We start from the raw sequence: 15,198 nt of genomic DNA on the forward strand, positions 1-15,198 counted from the left end.
CGCCGCTGCGGCGCGCCGCGGGCTGCCGCGCGGGCGCGGACATCCGCCCGGCGAGCGCCGCGGAGCCCTTCGCGCCCCGCCGGAACGACGGTCGGCGCGCGGCGGAACGGGGCGCGCGGGCGCGCGGCGCGGGGGGACCCGTGCGCGGGTTGCTCCGGCGGCGCGGTTGCTAGGCAACGCCGCCGCCGCCGCCTCCTCCTCCTCCTCCTCGCCGCAGCGATGAAGGCCGCCGACTGGTGTCTGAGCTCCGCCGGGGCTGCCGTCGTGCTGGCCACCTCCAGCGACGAGCAGTACCCCGCCGAGAACATGGCGGACGGGTGAGCGCGGGCCGCGGGGGCGCCGCCGGCGGGGCGGGGGCGGCTGAGCCAGGCCGGGGGCGGGGGGGGGGGGGGGAGGGAAATTGTTTAAAATATCCTCAATAGATTTGGGTTTTTTAAATCTTTTAATGTATCTGTCAAGGAAGTTACGAAGGAAAGACGGCAGGTTGTGCTTTTGTCTCCCCCGCAGGAGGTCAGAAACCTTTTGGACAACGACAGGAATGTTCCCCCAAGAATTCATTATTGGTTTTCCTACACGTGTAAAAATCAGCAAAGTCGCGATTCAGTGTTATTTAGGTAAGAATTCACGTGCTGCAGTGTATAACGCTAAAGCCTGTGCACATGTGTGTGTGTCTCCATATATTTGATTTTCACAGTTGCATCACGTTCCATAAGTAATCATTTTGAACAAACTTATAAAGATCCAGCTTAACAAAACAGTAGACTCCTCAAGTGCCAAGTTCTTCATAAATATTTTAGGAAAAAGATGGCAAATTCCCCTGCCCATGCTTGTTTATTGTGTTATTACAATACTTCTCTCTTGAGTTTATCACTGAACGTTCTGTCACAAAGTGGTGGTTAAGCTAATGTAATGAACGGTACTACAATACTTACTGTTTATTTGTTTTTTTGAATGTTTTGATTTTATAATGCTGCAGAACAGAACTCTGTTAATTTTAGATTTTTAAATAGGAAAAACGTAAGCTGCAAGACAGAAAAGAGTATTGTGAGATCAGAGCAAGGAGTCAGGAGTTTGATTGTTAGTAGATGCTAAGCGAAAGAAACTAAAACTTCTCATTGTTTGCCCAACCTGGAAAATGCAGATGATGGTTATGTTAGTCTTAAACCCCTACATAAGCAAGAGAATGAATTAGTTAATGTTGATAAAATGCTTTGAAGATGAAAATTGATGTGATAAAGATCACTGTCAAGAAAAATCCTAATCCATACTGATACTTGAAATGTATGTATGTTTTAGTGCGGACTTTAAGGATTGAAAGAAGTGTATCTAAAGAGCCAGTAGATTTTGAACAGTGTATTGAAAAAGGTAAGATTCTGAATCTGAAGCAGCTGTGATTTTGTGGGAATTTTGTTGATCTCTATATTTGCTTATTTGCTTATTATTTCTAGATTTTTAGAATAATAAAGCTAGTGTTAGGTAAACGAGAAAGGATTCCAGTTGACTGTTCTCATTATTAAGAGTAAGATAATTCATCAAAAATAAAACTTCCTAATTAAGCCTGAAATTTTAGTTTATAGAAAAACAAGCGAAGATAAGACAGGAGTGTATACACCAGCAGGTATCTGAGAACAAGATCAGTCAAATTGTCACCCTCTGATGACATGGTCACCTCATGACCTAGACTTCTCTTGATAAGTTTAGGTAGTATTAGTTAGTGTTTTGATTCTGTGTTTAATGGGAATCCCCGTTTGCCTGCAGAAATTGCTTATGGTGTTATGCCATGAAGTAGTTTTTACAGTAACTTATTTACCTTTTTGCTTGAGTTGCCTGAATAATTTCAGTGGTGTGCTCTCTGAGGGAGAAACCACCATTTTTTGCATAACTGATGTTGGTTCCTTTGAACATCAAGTGAAAATACTAACATACTGGAAAAAAAAAGCTGTATTTCCTGTTATTTACTTGATGCTATACAGTACCATTTTCCTGACTTAGATGGCAAATGATAAACTGAGGAACAATACACTTTCTTTTAATGTTTTAGTCTTTGACTAAATATACATACTGTGTGGAAAAAAAAATCACGCGTAGAAAATTGAGTTTGGATTTTAGTTAGGTTCCACTGAGCTATACAAATAAAACTAGCTTTTTATTTGTTATTGGTATACTCCGTGATTTTTAGGTCAGTCATTTTTACTCCAGTCTGTTTGCTCTGTTACCAAGTGGGGCTTGATGATTATTTTATTAGATATTAATTGAACAGTCACTTTTAAATTAAGTTTATGAGGACTCATCATCTGGTATTTCTTTGGAGCTGTAAAATGTTGTATTAGGGCTAAGAGTATTACTTACACACTTGCTTTTATGTTCCAAAAATTAAAAGCAGACTTATATGATATAGCACAATGCCATTTCCTGCCTTTTTTTAAATGTCCCTTGGGTGACATTTTATGAAGTAGAATACTGAGTTATATTTTTACATTGGAATATTGTAAAAAGTATTTGTCCTCTTTAATTACCTTGTAAAGGAAATTTTCTGTATGTAGTGTAAGTTCATGGCCCTTAAACTCTCATGAACGCTGAAGTCCAATAAAAATATTTTACAGCAGTGCTCATTATTTGTTGAAAAATGTATTTTCTAGATTTGCAATACACAGAAGGAGAGCTTCAAACAGAAGAATTTCTAGTGAGTATTTCCAGTATACAGTAATAGTGTTTCATGGAATGGGATGTCTAGTCTAACTGGGGAGAAAGTATGAAGAGGAAAAAAAAAACAAAAAACAAAGAAATGTTTTTTATTATTATTGCTAGATTGATGTTAGACATAGGAATCTGTAGATCATCATATGAGTTTGCATATGCCTATTGCTTCTAACTAGGTTGTAGCTCTTTCTAGAGGTGTGACAGTCTTTCCTTCCTCAGTTGTTGTCCTCAAGGCTGCATCATTTTGGTGGAGAGGGAAAGCCATTTTGAATCTAAAGAAGAATTTGGGTCAATGTATTTAGAGTTTGATTTGTTATGTGTAATTTGGAAATGGACACAGAAATATTTAGATCATGCTACCTAACAAATTTCTGCAAAAAGTGCTTGGTAGCTATGGTATTACAGTGCAGTAAAAAGAATGCAATAAAACTATTTTCTTTCTGTTTTACAGTTTCCTGATTTCCAAGCCACTTACTTGCGTTTCATCATCAAATCTGCTTTTGATCATTTTGTATCAGTGCACAGGGTGATGGCAGAGGGCACAGCAGAGAACATTTAAGTCCAGGTTAAATTTGTACTTTAAAATATTTTGTAATGAATTTATATTTTGATATCTGTAGCACAGAAAATATTTATTATTAAAATCTTGTATTACGGTGTTTTTGGAAGATAGAGTATGTGTTCCCCACTGCTTTAATATATGTAATGCAGTACTCTTGTTAATTGTAGTGCCCGCTGTCCAGTTTTACAATTTAGAGTGTAAACACTACTTTTTGCTTACCTCATAACACTTGAGCATAACTGAGTCCATTTAAATTATTGTATTTAGGTCAGGCTTTCTTAATACATGAATTAAAACTTGATTTTCTGTAAAGTGTTTCCCTTGCACTCTGAGTGAAACAGAGTGCCTAGTACATAAAGGTGAGGTATTATTTCCTATTGTAAAACAAGTCCTTCAGAAATTCTTTAATTGGTAATTTTTCTGATCAGTTAAAAATCAACTGTTAGAAATTAATAGGATCGATATATACTTTTGTTAATGCTTATAAATAACAAGGGGAGAAAAACTGAAACCATATGAAAATTTTTAATAGTTTTTAATAATTGCAGATTAATGACTTGTTTCTATAAATATTTTCTAAAATCAGGTCACAGCCGTCTATACTTTATGCTATGACTGTCATAACAAATATTAATAGAAACAAACTTTAACAGAAATAGTCCTATTCAGAAGCCTTCTGAAGTCCATAAAAGCAAACATTTAGGAAAATTGTGTGTATACAAAATTAGTTAGTGTGGAAAAAAAAGTTATTCATTGAGTTTCTTCATCCAGACAGCCTTTACTCTGAAGTCCTCTTATTTTCTTCTTTTACTTCATTTTTTCCAGGATGGCACGTATTTCCTGGGGGTGATAATTCCAAGGCCCTACTCCTCCCTGCAAAGGGAATAAAGTTACACAGTAATGTTAAAATGCACAGAAGTCATTTAGAGCAGGTGTGCTTGGGCTTCCTTTGCACGGCAGCTATTGCGTGAGAGATGGTGTATGCACAGGTCACACCCTGCTGTAACTGGGACTGGGCCAATGTCATGATCCTGGAGCTGAGATGTGTTTCTGGATCTCGCAATTTAGACAAACCTATTTTTTTCTAAAGTGCCGGAGAACAAATATTTGAGCAGGACTGAGGCGTACATCAAATATGTACATTAAAAAGGCCCAGGCTGGTTTGGTTGCTAATGCTTTTCTCTGCAAAGTTAGTGAATTGTGAAATTATTAGCCATGAAACAGAATGAAATACTGACTGTTAAATAAAATGTAAGACACTCTGTACTTATTTTAAAATTCAAAAATCTGAATATATTGTGCTTGTTATTATCTTTTACCTTATAGATGACCTTCCCTCCTTGAAGTAGATATAATCTTTCTGGTAATGCAGCGTATTTTGAACTGCTCAGATTTTCCATTGTGTCTAAAACCACTGGACATAAAGGATTCTTTTCCTGAAGAAATTGAGCAGCAGTTCTTCGATCTTCAAGGCTTCTGTGATTTTTAATAACAACATTGTTTTTAAAAGCCCATCCATCTAAAACAAATGAAAAGGATTTAGCAAGGAATATTTCCATTCTTAAACTCCATTTTTGAGTAGGTGTTTATATATATATATATATATATATATATATATATCACATCCGAAAATAGTGTTTAAAGAATACTAGAGTGTATTCCTATCACCAAAACTTGCCATGAAATCAAAGTTCTCCCTCAGAGTATGAGAGCAAAACAGCTTTTCAAAGAAAAGATTTCATTTTTTTCCTAATTTGGGCAAACTGTATTTTCCCACTTGTCCTGAATTGAGAAATAGATGATATGTTTTAGCTGGTGTTTCCCCACATAAATCGAGCTTAAAGAGATACCAGATGTGGGAAATGCACCACATCTGGATGAAGTTTATCAAAATTATTGGCATAGAGAAGTGGATTTTAAAATGCTAAGTAGTACTATTAGCTGATACCCATTCAGTTAGCACAGTTTCAACAATAGAACTGTTTGTTCTGCTTGATTCTACTCCTTAAGCCTATAAAAACAAATCTCAGATCTGTGAGAACCAAAACATTTGGGAAATGGTCCATCTCCGGTTTTCAAAAATCTAGAAGTACGTGTTTGCATACAACTATTCCTAATAAAAGAGAAACTAGTGGAAGTTTTTGATAAATGACTTAGTTTCTAGCTATTGCTGAACTACCAAAGCAGCCCTAATTGTAAGAGTACTTGAAAACTGTAAATGGCACATTTTACAAAAGTGCCTTAATTTTCAGATAAAAATATGTGCCAATGCATTTTCTAAAATCCAATATAGTTAAAAGACTGTATACAGTTTGTTGCACCGAATCTTTCAAACTCAAGTCTGCATCTGTCCTTGAGCCATACTAAAATTATTTTTACTAATTATACAGTTTTTTGAACACTTAATATATGCTGTTATCATAAACTTAAGTTCTATGAAATATTTACGCTTTATTTTTTTCCCCCAACAGCAGTTGCTAAGACTGGGAGGCAATTTTGTAAAGATTTAACTATGTGCGTTGCTTTACTTCACACAGATGAGTGTCTTCAGCAGGAGTCCCTTATTGTAAAATCGGATGTGTAAGTAAAAAATCTTTGCAGAATGAGGGACTTGCATTGTTTCCTAAATTTGTCATTGCCACTTTTGATTTTGGCAAGACTCCTTTTGTCTGCAGTTCCTTCCCTCGCTGATTCTTTTATTATTATTATTATTATTATTATTATTGAAGGGAATGATGTACATATAAAACTGATAGGCATTAAAATTGATATTTATACTGTACCTACTGCATGAGCTTCTTCAATGTAGATGATAAGGAAATCTGCTATAGAGCTGAAATCTTTGATGAGGTTGTTGAACTCATCAAATTTTAACATAAATGAAGGTCAAGTGCAGCTTCCAAAATTCAAGATTAGTGGTCGATTATCTGGAGGAAAAAAAAAAGGGATACTGAATGTATAGTTAAATCTGTGGTGGTAGGAAGGACTGCATTAAAACACAGAACTGAGCCTCTGCCACAGATTTCTTAGGGGAGAATGGGTAAATCACTTATCTCAACTTTCTAGGAAGAAAGTTAGGGATATTCTAATTCTCAAGATAGCAAAACAGGTGTATCACCACATTTCTATGCAAAAGAAGTGTAAAGATGCTTTCTTTTCCCTAGTTTGGTTCTGACCTGTTCAGGATCCAGTCCTGTAGCGAGTTTAACAAAGGAGAACTCTTTCCTGTGTAAAGAGAATTAAAGGCAGAAGGCTCCATACAGGCATACAACTTCTCAATTCCTTATTGCAAGATTCAATTCTGAAGTTAGCAAAATTTAGGGATAGGAAACTGTTCTAATGTGGATATACACATTAGATATACAGCATGTAGCACATCACAACCTTCCTCCTCCCTGAGATCCTTAAGACAAAGGAGCTTTAAAAATGATTTTTTTTAAGGGTAGTGTTTGGAAGAGCTGGGCATCTAAGCACAGGTTCTCAATTCCGCTTAATCTATTGGATGTATCTTGATTTTCAGAAGTGTCAGGTTTAGCTGATGTTCTAGCTGTATTGAGTGGAAGCTGCAAACCTTTCAGTCATGCGTCACAGGCTTCCACATTTTCGATGTATCTTTGCAATTTCCTTCCCAAACAGAACTTCTGTTAAATATTTATTAAGCTAATGTTTCACAAGCCACTGACAAAAATATTTATGCATTTGCTTACAGATTAACACAACAAATGCCCACATGTGTTAGCTACAAGCTTCTGTTTGAAGTATTGCAAGGCCTTCTTAAGTGATTCTGAAGAAGTTCTCTTAAGAAATTCTTAAGAGAATTTCTAAGCACCTCTTTTAGTCTACGATCATGTAAAATTACCTGAAGTTTATTCAAGATCTTCCTTCTGTCTGGGCTTAGCTTCAAAAACCAGTGCTACAGTTCCACATCGTTAGAATCTAATACAGGTAGTACCTTCTTGTGAAATATTTTTTTCCAAATATGCAACTTGATTTTATAGATATAAATAGATATATATGCATAAATATATTTTAAATAAAGTATTTTAAATTGGAAGAGTAGAGCTAGAGAAGGCTTTAATCACTCGCATGGGGATGAGAGACTGTCGTTTAATGATTAATTCTGCATTCTACAGAGATCTCAGTGGGGAGAATGGGCAAAGTGCAGTGCAGCTTCTGCTCTGTTTCTTATTCTACATTTAATCTGTAAATACATTGGGTGTTTTCTGGGCATTGGGTGTTTCTAGTTTAGCGTAAGGAGGCAGTGTGGGGACTTACTATATGTACACAGAATGATAGCCAGTGTTCGTGAAACACTGTGGGTGGGTCTGATTCTATGTGTCTTCTTTCCCCATAAGAGATTATTATTTTGGCTTTCAGGAAAGAGGTATTTCCTGGCAGAGCCAATTTTTACAGGAGATTGATAAGCTTACTGGTTTTTAGTCACATTGTAGCCAGGAAGATAAACACGGGTTATTTTGGAAAACCAAGACACAGACACAAACGTGCTTTATCTTGTCCATCAAATGAATGCTGTTAATCTGGTCGGACAGGCAGTCTCCAGTCCTGAATCTTTATGCCAGGCACTTGTCCCTGTTCCCTTAGCAGTGTGTTGTCCTCATTTGCCATTTTAGCAAACCAGACCCATCTACATGGCAGATTTACTGACCTTGCATGAAATTGAAGAGGTGACGAACTTCCCCGTTGACTGTCACCACCGGTGTGTTCGGAGCAGGATGCCCCTCATATGCTTCATCCTCCAGCCTTTTCCATTTCACTTTCAGTACAAAGAGTAAATAATTGAAGCTGAAAAAAGTTGGACCCCAGTTTTCATAGCTGAACTTTGGATTCTCATTCATCCTACTTTTTTCGCCCTGTTTTAGGATGTATCTCTTCATAGCTTTTGGGAACAATATAAGCAGCGTTTTACCAACAGCTACACATAAAGTAACATGCAAAAGAATCAAGATTTTATGTAGAAATACCCTGATACTGAACATTGCAGGGGAGATCTGACTGCTTTGAAAGAGAATGCAGCAAGACAGCTTGGGCGAAGGTAAAGGGCAAGGGGAATGAGGTTACAGGACGGGGAGGGAGGAGGACCCTGTTCACGTGTTTGACCAAATTTGTGCCCTGAGACTCCTCCTCTCCAGGGGCCTCAGTGTCCAGAGTCACTGTGCAGGGGGTATTGAGCTGCAGTGAGTATCATGGTGTACACCAGGGGCAGTAAATACAGTAAAGGATATCTTTGTGATCTTAACTGCACAATTTAAGTCTTATTTGCAAATGTGTTGTGTATGTTACTACTGAGAGAAGTTGAATTATGAGGATTTTCTGGAACCACAGATTAACTATAAAGGTTATATTACCAGTAGGTGTGGATTTGATCCCGTGAGAAGTTTTGTGTTCAAGCTTTATGTGTTCCCGTCTCAGAAACCACGTTTAAGTACACGGCCAGCCGTTTTCACGATTGGGGTGGCAGTATTTTGCTAACACTGTGCAAACGGCATCCAGTTAACAAAGCTCCATCTCTCCCCATTCCCCGCCGAAACATGCTGGAGGAAGGGGGTGGAAGGACACCCCCGCCCCCCAAGTCCCCTGAGCCGCTCTGCAGACCTTGAGCTGGCCCTTTAAGGGGATGGCTTAGCGGGCTCTTTAAGGGGGCGGGCGGAGGCGGAGGGGGGAGCGCTGATTGGCCGGCGCCACACACGTTGCTGATAGGTTTCTTCGCAGCCGGAGGGGGGGAGGGGGAGGAGGAGGAGGGTAGGAAGCGCGAGCAGCGCAGCTCCTGATTGGCTGGCGCCGCGCGGGGCCCCGCTGCCCCTTTAAGGGCGCGGGGCGGGGCTGCCGGGAGCGGCCCCGCCCCCCCGCGGCCTCTCGCCCCCCCCGCGGCCTGTCGCCCCGACGCGCGGGCCCGTTTCCCAGGCGCGCGGCGGCCGCTGCGGAGCCAAGCGCGTGGATGGCGGCCGCGGACGAGCTCCAGTTCCAGGGTGAGCGCCGCCAGCCGGGCCGCGCGCGTGGGGCCCGGCGGCCGCAGCCCCCGCGCTCGGGGCGCCCTCAGGTCTCGCAGGCGGCCCCGGGAGCGGCCGCGGCCCCGCCGCTCTGGCAGCGGAACGCGCCGTCGGGGAGGAGGAGGTGTCACCTCCTAAATTTTGATTTCTGACGGCTTCATCATCACCTTTTTTGCGACTTGCTTATTTGCAGAATTTGACGACGCAGCTAATTTGCTTGCAGCAAATCCCGATGCTACCACAATAAGCATCGATGAGCCATCCGAAATCCCTAAGAACAAGCACGGTCGTCTGCAACAGTCAGGGAGGGAGGAGGATGATGAGTTATTGGGGACCGATGACTCTGATAAAACAGAGGTAATGTACTTACACCAGGAATTCACACTGAGCGGTTTAAACTCTAATTTGTCTCTGTCTTAGGCTATTTTCTCAATAGTAGAGGGAGAGTGAACAATGTGCACTGGCCCATCAGCTGCTGTAGTTTGCAGTCTAGTAAACTACACTGAAATCGGTGGTGATTTAAGTTAAGCAAATATGCCAAGATATGAACGCCTGAAAATCTAGCGTGTATTTGTGTCAGTTGTGTCGTGGGGTTGGTGACTGACAGCAGAGCAGGAAACTTTGAAATGGCCGGGGTTTGTTGAAGGGCTCAGCTAATGCAGCCAATTGGTGATGGAAAGAGAACTTCCGATCCTGACGAAGGCATGCCTTACAAACAGGGTGGTAGAAAGTGGCAGGCTATCCCGGGTGCTCCTTACAACACCAGGCCAGTATTCTACCTGCAGGGCAGAGAAGCTAGCTTTTGCTAACAAATACTGGAGGGAGAAGGGGAAACTATTAAATGTTCTTAATAAGCACAAACTGGTATTTTCCTGTTAAGGAAAGTCTGTTTTCTCTGTAAGTACAAAAATTGCATGCTTGTGATATTTTTCTTTTCCCACCACATAGCTGCTTGCTGGACAGAAGAAAAGTGCCCCTTTTTGGACATTTGAGTACTACCAAACGTTCTTCGATGTGGACACCTATCAGGTTAATAATTTGCTCTAATAGAAGAGAACTGTTGTCTGAACTATGCCTTACAGATATTGACAGTTTTGTTGTTGTCTTTTTGCATGGTCAGTCAGACAAATCTGTATGTTTTCGTAGGTCCTGGACAGAATCAAAGGTTCGGTTTTCCCAGTGCCAGGGAAGAACTTTGTAAGGCTATATATCCGCAGCAATCCCGACCTTTATGGTGGGTACGAGCTGTGAGATTCTCTGTTCATCTGTGCTAAACGTTTTGAGTTTGTAGTCTCTTGCTGACTTTAAGAAACAGGAAGGTGCTGAGTTTGTTTTGTTTTGTTTTCCTTTTTAAGGTCCCTTTTGGATATGTGCCACTCTGGTCTTTGCCATTGTTGTTAGTGGCAATCTTTCAAATTTCTTCATTCATCTGGGCAAGCCAACATACCACTATGTGCCCGAGTTCAGAAAAGGTTTGTAAGTACCTGGTACAGTTCTGAGGGTTTTTAGTGCGCTAATGAAGATAATATAAAAACAGGTCATAGCTTTGATCTAGCAGAGTCTTTGGATTGCTTTCTTTAATAAATTATTTGTAGAGATACAAAACGATTCCTTGAAGGAGGATCTAACTGACAGAGCCCTAATCCTCAGGAACATGAAGAATTTATGAAATAGAGTTCTAGCAGAGCAGAAAGTAATTATGAGAATAACGCACAGAAACTGATAGCATTTTGTATAATAGTTGTAAAAAAAGTTGAAAATAGCAAGAGAATACTTTCTGGACTCTTTTAAATCAACTTGAAGTGCTGATAAAATAGTGGGTGTAAATTGGATGTATGTGCAGAATTCTCAATTTATTAATAATTCATACTTCATATTTGAAAATATTTACAAAGATAGCTTTCTAGTTTTAGACTAACTGCTTCAGCACATCTGATTCTGGCTGGTATTCTAAGTTGAATGGTAAACTTCTTTCATATTTCCAGTGTCCATAGCAGCGACAACGATTTATGCTTATGCTTGGCTTGTTCCCCTTGCTCTCTGGGGATTCCTGATGTGGAGGAACAGTAAAGTTATGAACATTGTCTCCTACTCATTCCTGGAGATAGTATGTGTTTATGGCTACTCCCTCTTCGTTTATATTCCCACAGCGGTATGTATGACCTGAAGAGTGTCTGTATTGCATGCCCTGCGAAAAGGTCATGGATTAAAAGATACGCTGTTTCTTATAGGATTGCTCATACTAGCCAAAATCTTGGGGACTGGACAAACCTTTTGCTCCTTTTGCTTGGCTAGAATAAAGGTTGTTATTCAAGCTTGTCTAGCGTAGAAAGGTCTTGTGGGCCCTGGAAAAGCCCAGGGCAAGTCATTTCTGCAGCAGAAGCAGCAAATCCAAACAGGGGTGCTCCTGGCGAGCCTTGTGGGCAGCCCAAGGCAGCTTTGGGAATGGGGATATGCATCGCCCGGGCTGCGGACGTTGGTGCGCGAAATGATGCCCAGGCAGAGACCACCTGGGACACTCTGGCAAGGGGCAGGCCGTGGAGGGAGGGAGTGCCCATAACTCGGGAGGTGCGCTCTCCTCATGCCCAGCAGTGGAGGTCATGCCTGCTAGAGCTGTTACTCTTACAGAAGTTGCTCTATCTCAAATAATAGATACGTACCAGATAAGGCATGAGTTAATTTGCTTGCCGGTTGGCTGGAAGTGATGAAATGTCACAGAACAATGCATTAAATAAGGAAATACCTGTTTCACAAGAGTCTATTTAACAAGAATTTTCTTCTCTTTTAATAGATTTTATGGATTATTCCACAAAAAGTGGTGCGCTGGGTCCTGGTGATATTCTCTCTGTGCCTTTCGGGGTCTGTTCTGGTGATGACATTTTGGCCCGCCGTCAGAGATGATAACCGAAGGATTGCACTGGCAACTGTTGGGACCATCGTTCTGCTTCATGCCCTGCTGGCTGTTGGCTGTTTGGTATGACACTGCCTTTCCTTTTCTTTAATGCATCATTACATGGGACATGCTACAATCTGGGGAAGGAGGGACTGGCTGCTTGTTGGAAAATCTTTTTTAAAAAGTAACAAAAAGACAGTACTTCTGACAAATCTCCAAAGTAAAACCTCTGATAGTTTCAAATATAGAAAAAAATGTTGCTGATCTGATTTTGATGGTACCAATTAAAAATTTAATAACAAATGCATCTAGCATAGGGTTACTTGCAGAACAGTCTTAAATTTGTCTGGAATTTATGGTAGTAGCAGCAAAGCATTAATTTTATTGTATGCAGTAACAATTCGTTCCAATAAGTACTATGCTTAGTTAGTCCTTTGAAATGATTAAATTTCACTATATCTAGTGTGTGCTTATCAGTGTTACGTATGAAAACATAAACTTGCTAAAGCTTAGTAAAATAGCATTGTAAAACCAGAAAACCTTAATGCTTCTGAAACACATAATGATGAGAATGTGGTGTTGTCATCTTTGCACTGAATAGAATGATACCATCCAGGCTTCAGTTCTGACCCCTTCCAGCTTCCACAGCAGATAATTTGGGTTCCCTGCAGCTCAGCATGCAGGGAGGCAAAGGCAGAACAAAACTAGTGTCAGCTGGAGACTTGTAGCTGACTTCAATGTGGCTGCTGTTACTGTAGACCGCCTGGAACTTCAGTGGTTAAACAGCAAGCAATCACATAGATCTCTGCAATTTACTCCTTTCAGAACAGGTCTTTTCAAAGGTCGTAGCTGATAATTGTCATTAAAAAAAACCAGCTTAAAGCACCATTTTAATTGATAATTTCTAATCTGCTAAAAATGCTTAAAAAAAATGCATTTTTACCCCCATGAACAGTGGGTGTGGAAAGGAAGAGCTGGGGGCTGATGAGGTAGAACTGTTTGTTTCTTTTTAAAACATCTTTTTCTTTTTTGTAATGACTTAGGCATACTTTTTTGATGCCCCTGAACTGGATTTTCCTGCACCTAATATCCCTGCTCACAATGGAACAACAGTAATAACAAAGATTCAGTAAATAAGGTAAGAATCAAATCTAAACTTTAACATGATTGCAGAAGAAAGTGTAGGTGTTAGACAGATATCTTGAAACTTTCCTCTTGAATATGTTACTATAGTAGAGTAGAAAAGGATTTAATAGAACAATTTTGCCAAGTGGGGCACTAAGGATATACAACATTTATTAAATTCTCTTCCAGTTGTAAGTTTTAAATAAGATGCTAAAAGACTTTCGGGAACAAAGACACATCAGTTTTTCTTTCTTTTTTTCTTTTTTCCCCCCTTCTCTTGAGGTCTACTCTTAGCAAAGCATTATTCAAATACCATACATTTAAATAATTTGCTTTGTCCTATAGATCACTTGAAGGAATTTAGGGAAAATATATTAGAAAAGTCTCAAAGTTTTATTAGAATATATACTGCACAAATCACACTTAAAGCAATAATCAAGTATACTCTTCTTTTGTTTTTAATGCTAAAAGTAAATTGGATTTTTTTTTTCTCCTTGATGTTTGTGACAATATATTTCAAAGCAGCAGCTCTCCGTGTACAGGGGAATCCGTGTACTTGCTGATTATGGTTGACTCAGTATCTGAGCCATCCATACGGGCTGCATTCCCTGTGTGGGATGGTTTGAGGTTTTGCTTCCTGGTAGCTGGGAGTGCTGCCAGAGGCAGATGACATTCGAATTCCGTTGAAGATACGACACGTGGAGCAGGTCCAAGAAAAGGCCAGGCCACTGCAAGCATATCAACCACAAGCATATATATGAAAATTAGAGTGATGGTCTCAGAATATTTACTAACTAGAAGCTATATTGGTTTTTAAAAAGAAAATATAGCCAAATGTGCCTAGCACAAATGGTCACAAAAATTTACCAGCTGTGACACAATACCTTTAAGAGCCTTTCCTCTTGCAAAATCAGCTTCTCATCCCAGATGGCTATTAGGATTCAAAATGATAGTGATAACTTTTAGATATAAATGTGCACTTTATCGTGTTCTGTGGCTCCTGTGAGGAGCTGTAATATTCATAGGAGCTATCTGTCCCTTTCAGATTACAATGCCTGATTCTCCATCTGTACAGTAATGTTATTTTAGATAATTTTTCACTGGAGGACTTGGAAATTGAAGAACAGGGGCATTTTTTGTACAAGAAGGGACAGTGACATCTGTGTACTCACTGGAGACTAACCAGTTACACAAGCAGCATGTTTTGAACTGTTTATCTGAATTCTGTACAGCTTCATTTTTTTCAGTAATTGTTTGTCTGCACTCACTGTGACTTTGTCTCTGAATAAAGTGTTCTAAAAGTGCTTTGAAATTATTCCCTACATGGAACACATACGTGTTTCCCTACAGCACTAATGCAGCCCTGCTCACGCTGCAGAGATGGAGAGCTGTTCCGGTGAGACACGTGAAAGGGGGGCAGAAATACACCTTTGCCAAGGTACTTCGGAGCCGCGCACAGCGGCTCTAAAGCGCTTTGCGCTCTCTAGCGCTTTCCCCAGCCCCGCTGCCACTCTTCTCTCTCCTGAAGCAACCTCTTCCCTCCCGTGGCGGGTTGTGCAGTGGAGTTTGATGTTCCCCTTCGCGCCTGAGGGCGGTGTTTAACAGCCCCGGAGGTCTGCGCCTGAGCGCGGGCAGCGGCTGGCAGTAACGGTCGCTAACGGTCGCTAACGGCCGCTCCCTCAGCCCCGCGGCGCCACGTGCTGGCGCGGGGGCCGGTCTCGCTGGCGCTGTGCTCCGGGGGAGGTGCGGGCCGGGCCGGGCCGGGCCGGGCCGGGCCGGGCCGGGCCGGGGAGCGGCCCCCTCCCCCCCGTCAGCCGTCCGTGCCGCGGCGCCGCCGCCGCCAGCGCCAGCGGTGGGGCGCGCCGCTCCCTCGCGGCTCCGCCCGGCTCCCGCGCCGCGGGGCACGCCGG

General features: G+C 41.2%; 3 protein-coding genes across 8 annotated transcripts; 2 read left to right on the top strand and 1 right to left on the bottom strand.

Moving 5' to 3' along the window:
- Positions 1-56: 56 nt before the first annotated feature.
- On the top strand, positions 57-7,593 carry IFT25 (intraflagellar transport 25). 3 transcript variants are annotated; one of them, XM_062580850.1, is made up of 6 exons: positions 63-317; positions 508-614; positions 1,297-1,365; positions 2,640-2,683; positions 3,152-3,265; positions 4,589-7,593. In XM_062580850.1, exons 1-5 carry the CDS (start codon positions 220-222, stop codon positions 3,257-3,259), a joined length of 426 nt encoding a protein of 141 aa, XP_062436834.1. In that variant the 5' UTR covers positions 63-219; the 3' UTR covers positions 3,260-3,265; positions 4,589-7,593. The 3 variants fall into 3 exon arrangements, with proteins under 3 accessions (XP_062436835.1, XP_062436834.1, XP_062436833.1); XM_062580849.1 differs by lacking the exon at positions 4,589-7,593 and adding an exon at positions 4,088-4,554 and having other exon boundaries at positions 66-317; XM_062580851.1 differs by lacking the exons at positions 3,152-3,265; positions 4,589-7,593 and adding an exon at positions 2,920-3,111 and having other exon boundaries at positions 57-317.
- Positions 3,813-8,668, bottom strand: DIO1 (iodothyronine deiodinase 1). 3 transcript variants are annotated; one of them, XM_062580847.1, is made up of 5 exons: positions 8,629-8,668; positions 7,929-8,159; positions 6,046-6,189; positions 4,582-4,781; positions 3,813-4,135 (listed from the first exon to the last, which is right to left on the bottom strand). In XM_062580847.1, exons 2-5 carry the CDS (start codon positions 8,155-8,157, stop codon positions 4,070-4,072), a joined length of 639 nt encoding a protein of 212 aa, XP_062436831.1. In that variant the 5' UTR covers positions 8,158-8,159; positions 8,629-8,668; the 3' UTR covers positions 3,813-4,069. The 3 variants fall into 3 exon arrangements, with proteins under 3 accessions (XP_062436831.1, XP_062436832.1, XP_062436830.1); XM_062580848.1 differs by lacking the exon at positions 8,629-8,668 and adding an exon at positions 8,245-8,315; XM_062580846.1 differs by lacking the exon at positions 8,629-8,668 and having other exon boundaries at positions 7,929-8,315.
- Positions 8,669-9,138: 470 nt separating this feature from the next.
- On the top strand, positions 9,139-14,592 carry YIPF1 (Yip1 domain family member 1). Of its 2 annotated transcripts, none has more exons than XM_062580844.1 (9): positions 9,139-9,249; positions 9,464-9,627; positions 10,219-10,299; positions 10,417-10,504; positions 10,626-10,742; positions 11,256-11,422; positions 12,062-12,244; positions 13,207-13,301; positions 14,334-14,592. In XM_062580844.1, the coding sequence occupies exons 1-8, from the start codon at positions 9,219-9,221 to the stop codon at positions 13,294-13,296; spliced, it is 921 nt and encodes a 306-aa protein (XP_062436828.1). In that variant the 5' UTR covers positions 9,139-9,218; the 3' UTR covers positions 13,297-13,301; positions 14,334-14,592. The 2 variants fall into 2 exon arrangements, with proteins under 2 accessions (XP_062436828.1, XP_062436829.1); XM_062580845.1 differs by lacking the exon at positions 14,334-14,592 and adding an exon at positions 13,814-14,326.
- The last annotated feature ends 606 nt before the right edge of the window (positions 14,593-15,198 follow it).

Source organism: Rhea pennata, chromosome 8 (assembly GCF_028389875.1).
Source record: "Rhea pennata isolate bPtePen1 chromosome 8, bPtePen1.pri, whole genome shotgun sequence".
NCBI lineage: Eukaryota > Metazoa > Chordata > Aves > Rheiformes > Rheidae > Rhea > Rhea pennata.